General features: G+C 45.8%; 2 protein-coding genes across 2 annotated transcripts in view; one reads left to right on the forward strand and one right to left on the reverse strand.

The window, feature by feature from the left end:
* Positions 1-6,019: 6,019 nt before the first annotated feature.
* On the forward strand, positions 6,020-10,429 carry COX5B (cytochrome c oxidase subunit 5B). Its single transcript, XM_078597569.1, has 4 exons — positions 6,020-6,287; positions 8,901-8,974; positions 9,403-9,502; positions 10,136-10,429. Exons 1-4 carry the CDS (start codon positions 6,188-6,190, stop codon positions 10,246-10,248), a joined length of 387 nt encoding a protein of 128 aa, XP_078453695.1. The 5' UTR covers positions 6,020-6,187; the 3' UTR covers positions 10,249-10,429.
* A 536-nt stretch (positions 10,430-10,965) lies between these two features.
* The window catches only part of HERC4 (HECT and RLD domain containing E3 ubiquitin protein ligase 4), a 56,181-nt gene continuing 51,850 nt past the window's right edge, over positions 10,966-15,296 (reverse strand). The window contains exons 22-24 of the mRNA XM_078597558.1: positions 14,520-14,703; positions 13,671-13,773; positions 10,966-13,363 (exon numbers count right to left, since the gene is read on the reverse strand). Coding sequence (XP_078453684.1) covers positions 13,155-13,363; positions 13,671-13,773; positions 14,520-14,703 — 496 coding nt within the window. The 3' untranslated portion in view covers positions 10,966-13,154. The remainder of the gene's footprint in view (positions 13,364-13,670; positions 13,774-14,519; positions 14,704-15,296) is intronic.

Below are 15,296 nucleotides of genomic sequence, written 5' to 3' on the forward strand. Positions count from 1 at the left end.
GTGTCGTGCTCCAATGGCCTCTCTTCAATCCTCATTCTCCTTAATGCTATCCTTAGCCTTCGACACAGTTGCTCACCGCACACTCCTTTCCACCCTCTCCCATCTCGGTATCTCCAGTACAACCCTCTCCTGGCTCCAGTCTCATCCCTCTTCACGCACTTCCTCTGTTTTCAACGACTCAACGACGCCCCCTCACTCCCCGTCACTGTTGGGGTTCCCCGATGGTCTGTCTTAGGACCCTTCCTATTCTCGCTCGATATCTCACCTCTGGAAGCTGTAATTTCTTCATTTAACTTTCCCCATCACCTATTCACTGACGACAGTCAAGATTTTCTTTGCCTCCTGTACCTCTGACCTTGCTTCCCACATTTCCGACTGCTTAATCACTGTCCAGTCCTGGATGCCACGCCACTACCTTTCTCTCAATCCTTCTTAAACTGAAATCCTTTTTTTCCCTCTCCCTGTTCCCTTCCACTCTGTCCTACCATCTCATTCCCTCCGTTTTCCCTCACTCCTGTCTCATCTGCTCGCAACCTCGGGGTCATCTTCAACTCCTCTCTCCCCAAACATATATCTGCCACTACCTCTACTTGCCGCTTTCACCGATACAATATTTGCAAAATCCGTCCCTTCATCTCACGATCTGCTGCTAAACTCCTGATTCACTCCCTCATTTTCACTTACTTTGACAATTGCAACTCTCTTCTTCTTGGTCTTCCTGCCCTTGCCTCTCGAACAGATACAAAATGCCTCAGCCCAGATCATTTTAACCTCCCCCCACAATTCCCAAACTTCTGCTTTACTTTTACAACTCCACTGACTCACTCTTTACTATCACTGTATATTTACATTTCTCATTCTCGTCTTAAAATCCCTCCATGGTCTTGCCCCACCTTCATTTGTGTCTCTAATCTCTTACTATGTCCCTCTCTACACATTTGGACCGTTGTACACCTGTGCATAACGCGTGGCCTATTTTGACTAATACATTAAAACTGCCTGTTCAACAAAGGTGAAACAGATGTTTTACTAAATTGACCTGCTGCTATATAGAGTACCCGAATGTAATAAAGTGCCCATGTTTCGTATGAAGTATACTCTCGGTGCTTTCCACGTCTGTAGAAAAAAGGTCTCCATAAAATGATGGTTGCACACTAAGATAGGTCAGAAATTGAATCTTAATCACCTCAGCGTTATACCTGCAAAGTCAAAGTACTTCATACACCAATTTTCTGAAAAGGTCTTCTTCTGCCAGAACTAAGGATGGCCCAAAACCCTTTGAATCCTCTTACTGGAGAAAAAAGAGTCAGTTTAGCCTTCTTAAAAAATAAGACGCCGGCTGCAATGAGAAACCCCCTGTTCCACAATCATAATTACATTCTCAAGAGACAGTCAAAGCCATAGCCACCAGACAAGAGACAACAGGTGTGAGTTATATGCTGGTCAAGGACCATGAAGCATGGTGGATCACTCAATGTCTTTTTTTTTCCAAGACAGAGATGCATGCGGCTTAAATGTAGGTCTGAAACGATTAGTCAACTAAGTATCATTGACTGAACACTGTAATTGATAAATTACTGAGGCCAATGTAAAATTGGTACTGCCTATGTCCTGTTTCCTGAAACCCCCTAACAGCCCCACCAATGACCGCCCGTCCAGCAGCACACGTGGAAACAGAATTGAGCATTTCCCCCCAATTTTATGTTATCCCATGAGTCGACTTATCGAACCAATAATTGGAAGAGTCATCAATCACTTTTTATTCGGGAAGTTCAGCTGCAGAATCCAGAACTTCCCCAAACACTGTTGGGAGTGGGCACAGGTCTATACAAATGCATTTATTTTTTCATATAAAGATCCAAATACAATTAATCCCTAATAGAGGTGTTTTGGGTTTGATAGTGTAAATATATAAATGTGTTGTTAAACACGCCACCACCCGCCACAGCCAACTAGTAAGGGTTGTCACGTAAACAAAAATATGCCAATTCGTCACTAGTACAGCACACCGGTGTGTTGGAGAGCCAAGCCACACCATTTACAATCTGAGTACGACATTTCTCCAGTAATTACAACTAGCTTCATCAGGCGACAGCCAGATTTGTGGAGAAGTCCACCTGTTTCGTTCCTTATATAGAGGCGTAGATGTGGTGACCACACTTCTGCACTCTTGAGTCAACATTATGCATGTGTGGGGGCCGATGTCCACCCCACCACCCTCGCTGGGCAGATGGGGCACGACGTCCGCCCCCTCCACTTCCTCCTCCACCGCGTCGATCGACTCCTGCCATGCCCCCCGCTGACTGGGTGATCAGCCCCCCCACGCTAGTGCCCTCTTTGAGGGACGTAGCTAAATTGCTGGCTCACAGCCGCACAGAGTTAACCCACACACCCGCGCATACCACAGCTAGCGCTAACACAGCACACAGCGGCACGCTCGCACTTACCCCTGCGAGCGATTCCCTTAACGCGCCTCCGTTGCACACCACAGCTATTAAATTTCGATTTAAAGCTTTCGTGACTGCAGGGATTCATCTTCTTGGTTCTTTCGGTAAAGTCACGTAGAATGGAAATAATAAAATAATAAAAATAAAACAATAAAATTTCGATTTAAAGCTTTCGTGACTGCAGGGATTCATCTTCTTGGTTCTTTCGGTAAAGTCACGTAGAATGGAAATAATAAAATAATCCTCGACAGACCGGTTCTCCACCTGAGGACGGCTGCTTGCGTTGTGGCCGAAACGTCGTGAGAATGATTTTATTATGTTTCATTTTTATTATTTTATTATTTACATTCTACGTGACTTTACTGAAAGAACCAAGAAGATGAACCACAGCTATTGTTAACAAAGGGGCGCGAATGTTCTTGCACCTGCGGGCGATTATCTCCTAACGCACGCGCCCACCACAGCTAACGCTAACATAGCACGCAGCGGCACACTAGCGTCCACACCGACGAGTGATTTCCTCTTCACACGTGCACACACTGCAGCTAGCGCGGCGGCATGAACAAGTCGCACCTGCGTGTGATTATGTCCTAACACGCGCGCACACGCTGCGGCTCTGCGTTCACTCCTCTCGCAACGCGTCGCTCCACACACACAAATCACAGACACGACACGATGCTCTGTGCTACTTTTTATTCACGGCGCAAATACCCACAACCTGGGGGAATATTTCGTGAGAAGAGCCTAGCCTAACTCTGCCTACGTACCCAGTCACTCAGACGTCCTACCACGTACTTCAAAGCTGTACTCACGACATCGCACGGACGCTGTAAGAGTCGGAGAGAGAAGGACGAGAGAGAACTTTACCTATCACTGCCTCGTAGCAGCACTCGCTGGCATCACATGAATACTGCGAACGGCTCGAGGAGGCAGGACGGCAGGGAGTAGGTCTTGACAAGCCCAGAGGTTGAAGACAAGAGCTCGAAAATCGTCCAGGGCGACTCTTTTTATTCCTTAAACTTCAAAAACCCAGGGTGACGTCGCACCACGCAGCCAATCGTGCACTTACCTGCGCCGTCGCTGCCTTGGACCTTCCCTACCAAGGCCTAATCCCCTCACTTCAAAGGCCCGGGGTGGCATTGTACCACGCAGCCAATCGTGCGCTGATCTGCGCCGTTTTCCCACTTGCCCCTCTACATGGAGTGCCGCGGGCCAATCGTGCGCCTACCTCTGATTACCGCTCACTTGGACCTTGTGCCATACTGCGCCGCTCAACCATTGTTCTCCCATGTTCACTAATTCTGACCTCCTGGTCTGCCCTTCTTGCCTAATATTCCACGCTCAGCCTCTCCCAATGTCGTGAATAACTTATTGCGGTTGGCCCAGTGAACCTTTTCTTTCTGCGCCCATACAATTTTATGCCAATTTATGGGCACCGCAATGCGAGGGTCGGCCAATCTCCTGGCACCGGGAAACCGTGGGACTCTCCCTCTAGGGGCCCTTCGGATTAAAACCCGATGTGCCAGACAACCTCCCGCCAGGACACTATGTGTGTGCGCTGCGTGTGTGCTCAGTGTAGGTGCCAGGGGGGAGTCGCTGCGCTTGCAGAGTTTCTCCGCGGCCGTGGCATCACACATGTGCATTATGCGAGCTCATTGATCTTGTTCTTCCTGTCCATTGTGTGTATGAAAATAGCCATACCAACAGTAACCCTATTGAGGTATGGTGGCCTGTATTGGCATGCATTTAAACAATGTATTATTTGATGATTCGCTTCCACGCAGCACTAAGTCGGTAGCTATCTGAATGGTTAAAATTATTTTTATTTCTTTCAATTTCGATGGATTCTCTAATTAGTCTTGGCTAGTAGTAGCTAGTTTAGCACAGAACTTCAACATGATCAAAATCAATTAGAGTGTCCTTGTTGGCACGCGTGTTCTGCTACTGCTGATAGTTGTATTTGGGAGTATTTAATATTTCTTTGGTGTTCTTTTAGTCTCGTGCTGATCATTCGTCCTGTTTGCCCAACATAGCATTTGCCACAAGTGCAGTTAATCCAATACACACCTTCTGTTGATAGCTTCAGTAATACATATTTTTTTTTACCAGATATTCATGTCTGTATTTTATGTACCGTGCCAAATCTGACTCGGATGTTTTGTTTTTCCAAACATCTGGCGAGTTTTTCTGCCATTCGTTTGAAACCATTCCTTTCAAAGGGCCACTGATTATTACTGACACCACTTTTAATTTGGGATTTAAGAGTTTATTCGTGGTTTGTGTTTTCTTTGGATTTCTGCCGGTATTTCTAATTGTTGACAAAGTGCAGTACAGTATATCTACCAATAACACAAATGTACAGCCTTTGGCGGTGAGATGTTGTCTCCCTCGCCTAGTGTGCAGGAGGTCGTGGATTCGATCTCAACCCTAACGATGCCTGCGCGTTTGGAATTCGCGTGTTCTCTCTCTCCCCGTGGTCGAGTTGATTTTTTTCTGGGTCCTCCGATATTTCCATGAACATTATTTGGCTCCTATAACTTCCCAGATATACGCCACTTCATATGTGGCTACGGCACCGCTTAAAATGAGCAGTGGCCTTTGAAAAAAAAGTTTATATTCGTAAATCCACTGCTGGATGCGGGCCTGCCTATATCATGCGGTGGGTAGTTTTTTTGACCATACTTCACCACGCTGGTCACTGCGTATTGAAGGTAGGCAGCAGAGATTTGGCAGCATGGCACAGTACAGCCAGAGACGTCCCTAGAGTACGGCGCATCAGGGCGACCGTCCCCGGCCCCGCGCTTTGGGGGGAGGTAAGGGCCCAGCGCTTCCACATCACGTTGTTCGATGTAATACTTCTGATTTAGCTTGAAGGCGTCGGGGGAGGTCCACACAGTGGGATTTGCCCAGGGCACCGCACCCCACTATTGAGTTTGTGCCACTACCACCACTACAGTAACATCGCATTCGTCCCCCACCAACACTGCGCTTATAGCCGTCGGGCTATCGCGCATGTAAAATCCACCGGTGCAACTGCGAAGTCCAGCTAATATAACCCAGCGAGCAGCACAAGTAAAGAGTTTACCCTTGCACAGCGCTGCTCGTTATTTGTTGGGGTCACCTCTGTGACGGGGGAAAGGTCACCCAAGCTAGCTATGTCCTCGACTCTAACGAGAGTCTTCCACAAGTGCATTATTCGGTCGGCGTATCAATGGCATTAAAGAACCCTGCACAGAAGTGGTTAAAATTAGTTTCGTAATTTTAGTATTTTTTTTAAAGTGAAAAAAAAATATCGTGGGTAGTTTTTTTTCTTCAAAACTTCGCTTCGCATTTTTTTAAATAATCGAGTGACGCGAAAATCGTCCCTTCCCGCGACCTGTACCTCGTGCATGCCGGACGTGACGTCACATTCCTCCCCTCCTCTTCCTAAATTTGCCAGATGTCTGCACGTACACCACAGCCGCCGCCATCTTACGTAGGGAGGTGGGGTCCCGGGGGGGGGAGGGGGAGCCTCGGGCCCGCTAGGCCGCTCCCGCGCATCGATACACGGGGGGGTGTGCCCTCCCTACCTAAGATGGCGGGTTCTGCGTCACGTGCTGCAGAGACTCCTCCCCCCCCCGCCCTCGCGCGTCACTCGCTGTGGTGACCCCCCCCCACACGGTGCGGACGCAGCAGCAGAGGAAGACGTCGAGGAGGAGAACGACTCCACACACACAGCACCGTGCCGACGAAACCTCGCCATGGCCTCCAGGCTGCTTCTACGAGCGTCCCTCAACGCCGGCCGTCGTGTCGCGGCCGTCGGGAGCGTGAGACCGGCGATGCGAGCCATGGCGAGCGGAGGTTGGTGCGATGTGTGGAGGACGCGGGGCGAGGACGCGGGCTTTGGCCTGCGGCGCTAGGCCGCGCCAAGGACATTGGCGCTCAGAGTGTCGGAGTCTGCTCGGTCTCGCACATTGGAGATCTTTCCCCCCCTACGTCAACTGGGGCAGGGTTAGCTGTGGGTTCGCCGAGCTCGTGGTTGTTGCTTGGGGGAGCGAGGCTTGCTGGCCGTGCAGGGAGGAGAGAGAGAGAGGCCCTGAGCGACTGGGCCCTCTGTACGGGGAGGTGACCTCTGAGTGATGTTGGCCCCCTGCATTGTGAGCGGGGTAACAGCGCGGTTGGGTTTTATTTGACTGAGAAAGGTTTAGTGGGACACTTGGTAGCGCGCCGTTGTCACTTTGTGTTGTTTTGTATTCAATTACGAGTCGGTAATAGGTATTTATTGTGAAAGTGTCGTCGATTGCCAGGAAGACCCTCAACCAGAAGTGGAATCACCATGGATGGTGGCTATTACTCATTGTTTATGTCTCCGTATTTGTAATTTATCGTGAACGACCAGCTATATATTACCCAGTATTATAACATTTATCAGTTATCATACATCAATTTATCCATTCTATCAATTCGTTTTGTCAATTTTCAATCCCGAGCCAAGCCCCTGCTGATGGTTATATGAGTTTGACCATACTTCACCACGCCGGTCAATGCGGGTAGTAAGTTGATGTATGGAAGGTCGTTCCATGTGCCACGTGCCACTGATGACCGCAGTGCCCTAATCGCGGCGCCACCGCTCCAGTAATATTTGTTTTCTATCACTCCACCTCCGATGAGCACGGTTGGCTACGTACGGTGCGAAAAAAGTTCAACATTCACAACGTACGTACACATTCGGTACAGTGGAAGGCGTGTCAAGCGAGTCGAGAGTATTTGGCTGCTCCACGTCATAAGCCACCTGGTAAAAAATAAAATAAAAACATGTCAACCCATTCGATTTACCCCGTATTCTTGTAAGGGAAATTAAGTTTGCAGGTCACAGTCTTTGTGTTTGTGTTTCTCCCTTGTGATGGGACTTTGTAGGATGAACGTTGGGATTTATAAGGGCACGGGGTGACCAATAATGTCTGAATTGGTCTGTAATAAGGTATGGCACTGACAAGGGGTTGACATGCACGGGATGTGACCACGTTGCATGGCAGTGATAGTCCACGTTACCCTTCGGCCGCCTGCCATTTTTCTTTATACACGTATTCGATAGTGTTTGGTGACGGCAATGCTAAAGTGTGTTTGAAACGTGGTGTGAATATATCCGCACACGGTGCACGCCGAGACATCGCCGCCGCCGCCCTCCATCTTCTGTGCCGCAGTGAGCGCGCGCGGTCATCGTCTGCGCAGACAAGGAAATGAAGCTGAACATTGTTGTTCAAGTGCCCACACATTACAATGGTAGCAGGGATGCTTGCTTGCTTGCTGCAGTCGCCACCACGGTGGTTCATAGTTGGCAATCCAGTATGGGCTTACTGCACTTGCGATCTAGAGGTCGCCGGTTCGGATTCGATCACCCGGCGCGGAAGTTCAAACAAATGGGGCAAATTTATTAAATCCCAGATCACCGCCTCCCGCCGACTCAGCCTCCTGCTATCCAGCAATATAGATGAGTAACACCAATCGATATGCGGGTGGTGGGGTAAAGTGTGGGTACTCCTATCCCTTTCATGATTTCCGGCCAGCGTGGAAAAGTCGAGTAGTGGAGGTCCTTCCACCATAAGTGGCTTGAGCAAGAAATCTGCAATGGAAATGCCATTGCATGATGGGCTGTAGATGTACATCATATCCTCGTTTTTGGCACTGTATTATAATATACAGTATTGGAGCAATGTTTCTGGCAGCTGCTCAAGGTGATGTGTATTTTTGGTTTGTGCTTGTACTGCCACTGGCACATTAAATGCTATTGTAATGAATGGCTTCGGTTAGGGTATTCACAGACATGTCAATCTACTGCTGGATAGAGATAACTCGACTGCCGTGGACGTCTTGGGGTTTATTTGTTAATATTCAACCACACTAGTCAGTGATGGTTGTTGAAGCTGGGGAGCACGGACGAGATAGTGCAACTACCCTCTCCACTACAATTCTGCAGCCTATTGACATGTTATATGCATGGTGGTCACCGATCCAAATACTGAGATCTGAAACGATCGAGCGCGTTGCAGATTATTGTGCGTCTCCACGGTGGCGAGATGTTAACTACCTCCCCTGGTATGGAGGTCGTGCATTTCATCCCGAACCTGTCACCTGTATATTTAGAGTCTGTGTTCTCTCCGTGGTCGTGTGGATTTTTCTCTGGGTAAAGAAAAAGATGTATAGCTCAGTGGGTCTTACTGGTAAAATGAAAGTGTTTTGGTCATTGGCTCGGTTGGGGCATAATTGGTCTAAAATATGAAGAAACTGATAATTGAGAGAAAACGAGAGCATGGTTGCAGTCGACCTAATATTTCCATGCTGGCTGCTGCTTGTGCATTACCAAGGTGACTTGCAGTTTTTTTTACTATCCATGAATGAAACTTAGACTGATGAAGCATGTGGCGAATTACAGTAAGCAGCAGAGATTAACTCGTGTTGCTCATTTCACCATAGGTGGCATCCCCACTGATGAAGAACAGGCCACGGGCTTGGAGAGGTTGACCATGGAGGCTAAGAAAAAAGGCACTGTAAGTAACCATATAGCACCATTGCATTGTAGCTTACACCCAATTTTAATCACTTAATACAATTTTCGACATTACACAAAAAAATTAAGCTAAATTAATAAGCTGATTTGTCATCTTAAGTTTAGAGATAATAATTTTACATGCTCATTTATTAATATTAGGCAAAAACTAATTTAAAATTGTATTCGGCAGCTGTGACAATCTGCTAAATGTGATGTCATCTTGCGCTTATAGCAGTTCAACAATGCTAGTTTTAGTATGAGCAATATATTTATAGCATGTTGTCATACTGGCTATTAACTGTGCAAAAATGTATCTTTAAAAATGGACACCCTGGTGTGTGCAAGAAATTGCTATAAACCTTTTAGATGTTGCATTCTTTAATCACCCCACAAACACTTGAGCAATGATGGCTGCTTGCAATACAGGACCCCTGGAGCATTGAGCCACCCAAGACTTACGCAGGAACCAAGGAAGACCCACACATTGTGCCGTCCATTGGTGAAAAGCGGCTGATCGGCTGCATCTGTGAGTTTTAAGGCTATAAAATGTACACATTTCTTGTAATACCAAAATTACAATTAGTGTCTGTACAGCCATTGTCAGTTCAGGGTTTAAAATGGATGCCGCAGTTTGTTTTACTTCGTCTGTAATCATATAGCTGCATGGAAACCTCCATTGTGTATTTGTCAATTAAGAGTAGTTGAATGAATGTGGGAAAGATGCCAAGAATGGAGCTACCCATTCCCGGTTTGAGGTCGGTTTAACTTGGCTATGAATGCCCGACTGTGCATTTTTTTAAACCTCTTGTAACACATCGATATGGCATGCAAAATAGCACAGCTTTGGGTCCATTTGGTTCCCCTAGGCAAGATTATGTCTTGATTCCTGGCATAATTGAATCAACTAGGATAGTAAATCATACATCACTGGTGAACACAAATGGATCTCTTGCCATGTAGGCACACTTTAAACTGCCATGCTAAGGTAGTCGCCAAGCTTCAGATAGTTATTAAATGGTGCTTTCATTACAAACAGATAAAGTAATTGAACGTTTCTGTTTCATTGGAATAATTAAGTTAGGGCGACATTGTCAAGTCTTTTGTGCAATTTTTCCAAGCACTTTAATGTGGGTGTTTGGCATGGCCTGTGTTTCTGCAGGTGAGGAGGACAACACAGCTGTGGTGTGGTTCTGGCTGCACAAGGGTGACTGCCAGCGCTGCCCTTCTTGTGGTGCCTCCTACAAGCTCGTTCCCCACGAGCTGCCGCACTGAAAACTTCTGCGTCCCCCCACACAATCTACTCTCGCGTTGGTCACCGCCTCAATTTCATGGGCCGTCCCTATTTTGGCGTGGTGCCCTCCACAGCGATTGCCGCTAGTGTTGGTGTACACTTAAAACGGATGTATGTTTTGTCACTGTGACGTGAATTAAAAACAAATGTAATGTCACTCTCCTTTTGTGGCTCTTAGTGGTTTTTTTGAGGACCGGTTCATTTTGGATTGTGTTCAGGGAGGTGTTAAACATCCCACAGCTGTGGCTCCTGTTGGATTGCCACCACAAGAACAGTAGGCAAAGCATTTGCTGCATTGTACATTTCCACAGAGTTGGTTTCTTGTTCAGGTCAAACTGGCGTTTCACACATGCAGTCTTAACAGTTCAACAATATACTGTCAAGTAAAATACTGATACTGGTAGGAACCTCTTGGTTACACCAGCCCACAGGGGATATTGTCCATCGTGCAGAGGGGTGGAGGGGCTGGGTGGAGAGGCTGGGTGAGGAGAGGCTGGTCACCTCGTGGTGCCCTTATAAAACTCAACGTTTAACCGACTCACGCCGGCTTGTGCCCGCCCTCAAAGTCGGGCATATTTGCGGAATACACCACGCCGCCATTGACTGAGCAACCCAACGTTCCTATCAGCTCCCTCCGCAGGAATGTGTTTTCTTGGAAATCTAACAATAAACTTAATGACAAGATGACCACATTATTATTGGCGTTTCAAAAAATTTAACATTTATTTTAAAAAACCTTTACATTAAGTATCTTTAAACTTAAATGAAGTAAGATGGTAATGTTGCAGTATGACCAATAGTTGCTAAATAGATTGTTTGAGCTGTAAACAATTTACAATTGTACAATATTTTAAAGATACACTACAAGCAGGAAGTCCTTAAATCAGAAAACTAACACTAGCAGGAAAATAAATTAACTACTTTTATTCAATTCCATTCATCACAGTACTTTGAAACTGGCTGACCAAAAACACCATGATCGGTTTGTATTCCAAGAATACTGTAGAAGCTTGTATTGAAACAAATGCAATGGAATCGTTGAAATGAAATAGCGAATGCTTGTTAGGTTCGGACATGCACACCATATACACAATCCTATTTTAACACTAGAAAAGTTAAGCAAGGTGGTGCCCATCGGAGCCATTTATAGGGCAACAACATCTCGATTGAACAATGGTACGAACCACAGCAAGATTAGGAAAATAAGTGTTTAACCATAGCTCCTGTTCACAGAATTATATCAGAGGAATGATGTCAGCCATGTACATTGCAATCTATAGATAAACCTTTGATCAGTTACAGTATCATGGTTATTTTATTCAGCAGAATATGCAGTTCATAGCAAATTAAGTTTTGTTAGTATGCTCTACAGATTCAGCTATAGGGTGTGTTATGCATACATGAATATTCACCTTAAGGTTAAAACCCAGCCAATGTGAAGCTTGCATTGCCCCTTCACTGAAGGCACTATTCTCAACTACGCATAGCACATAGTGTTTGGTTAAATCTTTTGTATGTTAGGGCACATTTTCATACAGTAATTAAGGTAACTGGTCAAATGCTTGTCCAATTTGAAAGCAGTCAACCAGTCCAAATTACATTCTGTGTGCATATGTTTAAAACGCAGTGACCTGTCATGTTGCAGTCTTATAAATGTGCACTTATTTGTGGTTATTGCTTACTTATGAGAAAAGCTTAAGAGACTGATGCCTGGGGTAACCCGAACATAACTACGTGACCAAAATAGCCATTAATCTAATATTACATTAACAGTTGCAGCATGTTCAGGAATTAAAGCTTACAATCAGTTTAGATGGATGGTAATTTAATCCACAAGCCCTGCATTGCCCTTAAAGAATCCCAATTTGCTATGTCGCCATTTGGCTGTCAGGCCCCTCTCTATAAGTGAACTTCTATTTTTGGGGAATGCTTCATAAAAGTGAACCACATCCCAAGCACAGTGATATGCAGTGCAACAGCATTGTGTTTTAAGTACAAGAGCTTACGTGAGACAAAGAAAATATCCCAAATGTGTGCACATTAGGATGACCTTGGCTGCTCATACTTGTACATTTCCAGAAGGGGGGGCTAATTCAATGCAATTCATAGCGTGGGGGTGGAACATAACACAATGACGTACATGTGGGTATACTGGTATGCAACCGGAAGAAGGGGAAGCTAACGTTATGCTGCGACTTCTTGCTCATAGCTTGACGTTAAGGCTGGCAGTCACTTGCATGCACATACAATCAATACATGCGAACAGGAACCAGGGCTAGAGGGGCGAGTATTATGAAGAGCTGCAGACATTGTTATATTTGTGGGAACTGCATAAAATTAACTGGCATCAATCAAGTACAGCTGGTAAAATGCTTAATTACAACACGACAGCCGTGGCTCGCTGCAGTCCACAATAAACCTTGCGCTGGTGCCGCTTTGCTGCTGCGGTTCAGGAGGTACACACACGTTAACTCCAAATATGCTTTTCTCCAAATCATTTCAAATTCACCTTGAAACAGCCACAACATCGAGACTACACGCACATGGCGTCTGCAAGCATGAGGTCTATTGAATTGCCTCTTGTCTCCCGAATTCGATCTAAGCTTCAGCGTATGGTGCTGGCTAGACAAAGCAATACTGTTCCAAACCTTGCAGACAGCACAGACTTGACATTGGATTTGTTTTGGCAAGAACACGTTGTAGAGTTCTTGAGGTTAGCACGTTTAGTCGTTTGTTAGGCTAAGCTGAATCACATTCAGTAACTGCGTTTGAGCTCTTGTTCTTTTAAACCTGGTATCCTCAGGCTCAACTGCACATCTCGCTTGAGAATTGCACAACATTAAAGACTCAAAATAGTCTCCACAGGGTCCAGTGCGTCTGTCCGTGCTTACGCCAGGCTGAATCCCTGGTAATGCGTGATGGACTGAAGTAGTTTTTCCCTGAGCTGCGCTTTGCCGGAGAACTTGGGCAAGTCCAGAAGATTAAAACAGGTGTGAGCCACGGGTAGAAACTGCTCCCCACCACCTGTCGGCTGAATCACAATCTTGAGGCTCTTCATACCGAGGATGGGAATGCGATCGCTTCCAGTCAGGAACACTGCAAGCCATAAACAAGAGCAGGAATCAAACCAGGCATATAAAAAAACGACACATCCGTAAATAAATGGGACCAAATACAACAGGTGATATTTTAGGCAATAGATAGATGATCATTGCTACGAAGATATCTCCTACTATGAAGATCATCTCCCTGGCTATGATGTAGGGGCATTCATAATATTTGCTATGACAGAGTGATTGTCCAAAATGTTTACCACTAAAACACATGGATCGTGTTGCATCAACATTCTCAATATACCCTTAGAATTAGCTTTTGGATGGAAAAAAGGACCACAAATACGTACAGAGAAACTTCTTCTTGAGCTCCAGGTCCAGGTCATGGAACACCTCCCAAAAGGATTTGATTGTGGGGTGCCCAGCCCAGTACTCGCCCTTATATTCCGTGTTCTGAACAATAGACGAGGGCGGGGGGGGCGTTGTTACGAATATAAAACACTTGTGTACACAGTACATTCTGTATTTATGTAAATGTTGGTGTGAGCCACCTCCAGAAATGCTGTAAATGAGAACTGGATGTCGTAGTATTAAAGAGGTTAAAATTCAATTGCAGATTTAAATCGAGCACAATCCGAAAGAAGATCTTCCATTCACTGCTGACGAACGCGTGTAGTTTGATTATTACACTTATTGGTAACTGGACTACGACCAATACAAAAAAATATCCATTTAAAGCCGTGATACACAGCAGCAGGTTTAGGACAATCATTGACAGCAATTGGTAATGGCTGTCGCGTATATTTTAACTGTAAAAAATATATCAGTTGCCTAAAGCTAAAGAAATCTCATCTGCACTCATTGTGGGAAACTGAGATTGTAATGTCCAAACACACCACTGACAGGTCACATGACTGCAAAGGTTACGCACTCTGTGGACAAATTTCTCAACAAACACACTTAAGCCTGTTTTCATTGGCTAGACAGGACTATGTCAATCATTCTAAACGTGTTACTGGTGGCAACCACTGGTGATAACCATCTGAATATAATCCTTGTGCGTCATGGCCTCTGATGCACCTCCAATTAGCAGAGTTGGCTACGTATGGTGCGAAAGAAGGTCAACATACATACACACTGCTACATCTATATTTGTTTTGAGCACTGAAAGTGGAATTCACAAAGTCAAACGCTCCGACCTTTTCCAGCTCAGCCCAGTCGTAGTCGGTGTTGCCGATCACCATAGCCATGAGCTCGCTCGGCTGGAAGAGCTGCAGCACCTTGCCGCCGCACACCTTGTGAAAGCCCGTGTGGAACGCCTCGAACAGCTGCTGCACCGACTTGTTAAAAATGTAGTCGACATAGGCGTTCACAAAGTCCTGCCTGCGATGCGACACGTCCACACGATCAACAGGAAAGCGTTTAACAATCCGCACTCTGAATTCAACATACCAACCTGTCATATAAGCATTTCTCATCCACCAGCGAGTCAGACGGTCGCGGTTACACCGTGTTACCTGAGCAATCTGTGTCTCTAAATTAGCTAAATAGAGAGTGTATGTGGCATCATTCCCGTCTCTGGGATTACACAGCTAAATTAATCTCACCGACACAAACAACTATGGAGAAGATATACTCGCTGTATAAGCTGCAACTGTGTCAGGCTCAGAGCCATTCGCCTGCTAAATACACCCCTGTTGATGGACGATTCAATTATGTTTCAAATCGTCGTCTGTCAATATGAGCCGTAATCACTGGGTAGGTCAGTAGGTATTATCCCTGGTGTCAGTCTCCAGCTGTAGGCTCAGCTCTGTCAACAGCCCAGAATTTGAGATGGCACAGGTCTTTGCCCTTGGCAGCACAATCATTATAATTTTTAACTCTGTTTTGTTTCTACTTTTCGCGTTTTAATCATTTCGTTGTATATGTTTTTTTCTCACTCTTGCATTTTGGTGCTGTCTGCACCTGAAATTAGT

Source organism: Lampetra planeri, chromosome 9, assembly GCF_965212315.1.
Source record: "Lampetra planeri chromosome 9, kcLamPlan1.2.h2, whole genome shotgun sequence".
NCBI lineage: Eukaryota > Metazoa > Chordata > Hyperoartia > Petromyzontiformes > Petromyzontidae > Lampetra > Lampetra planeri.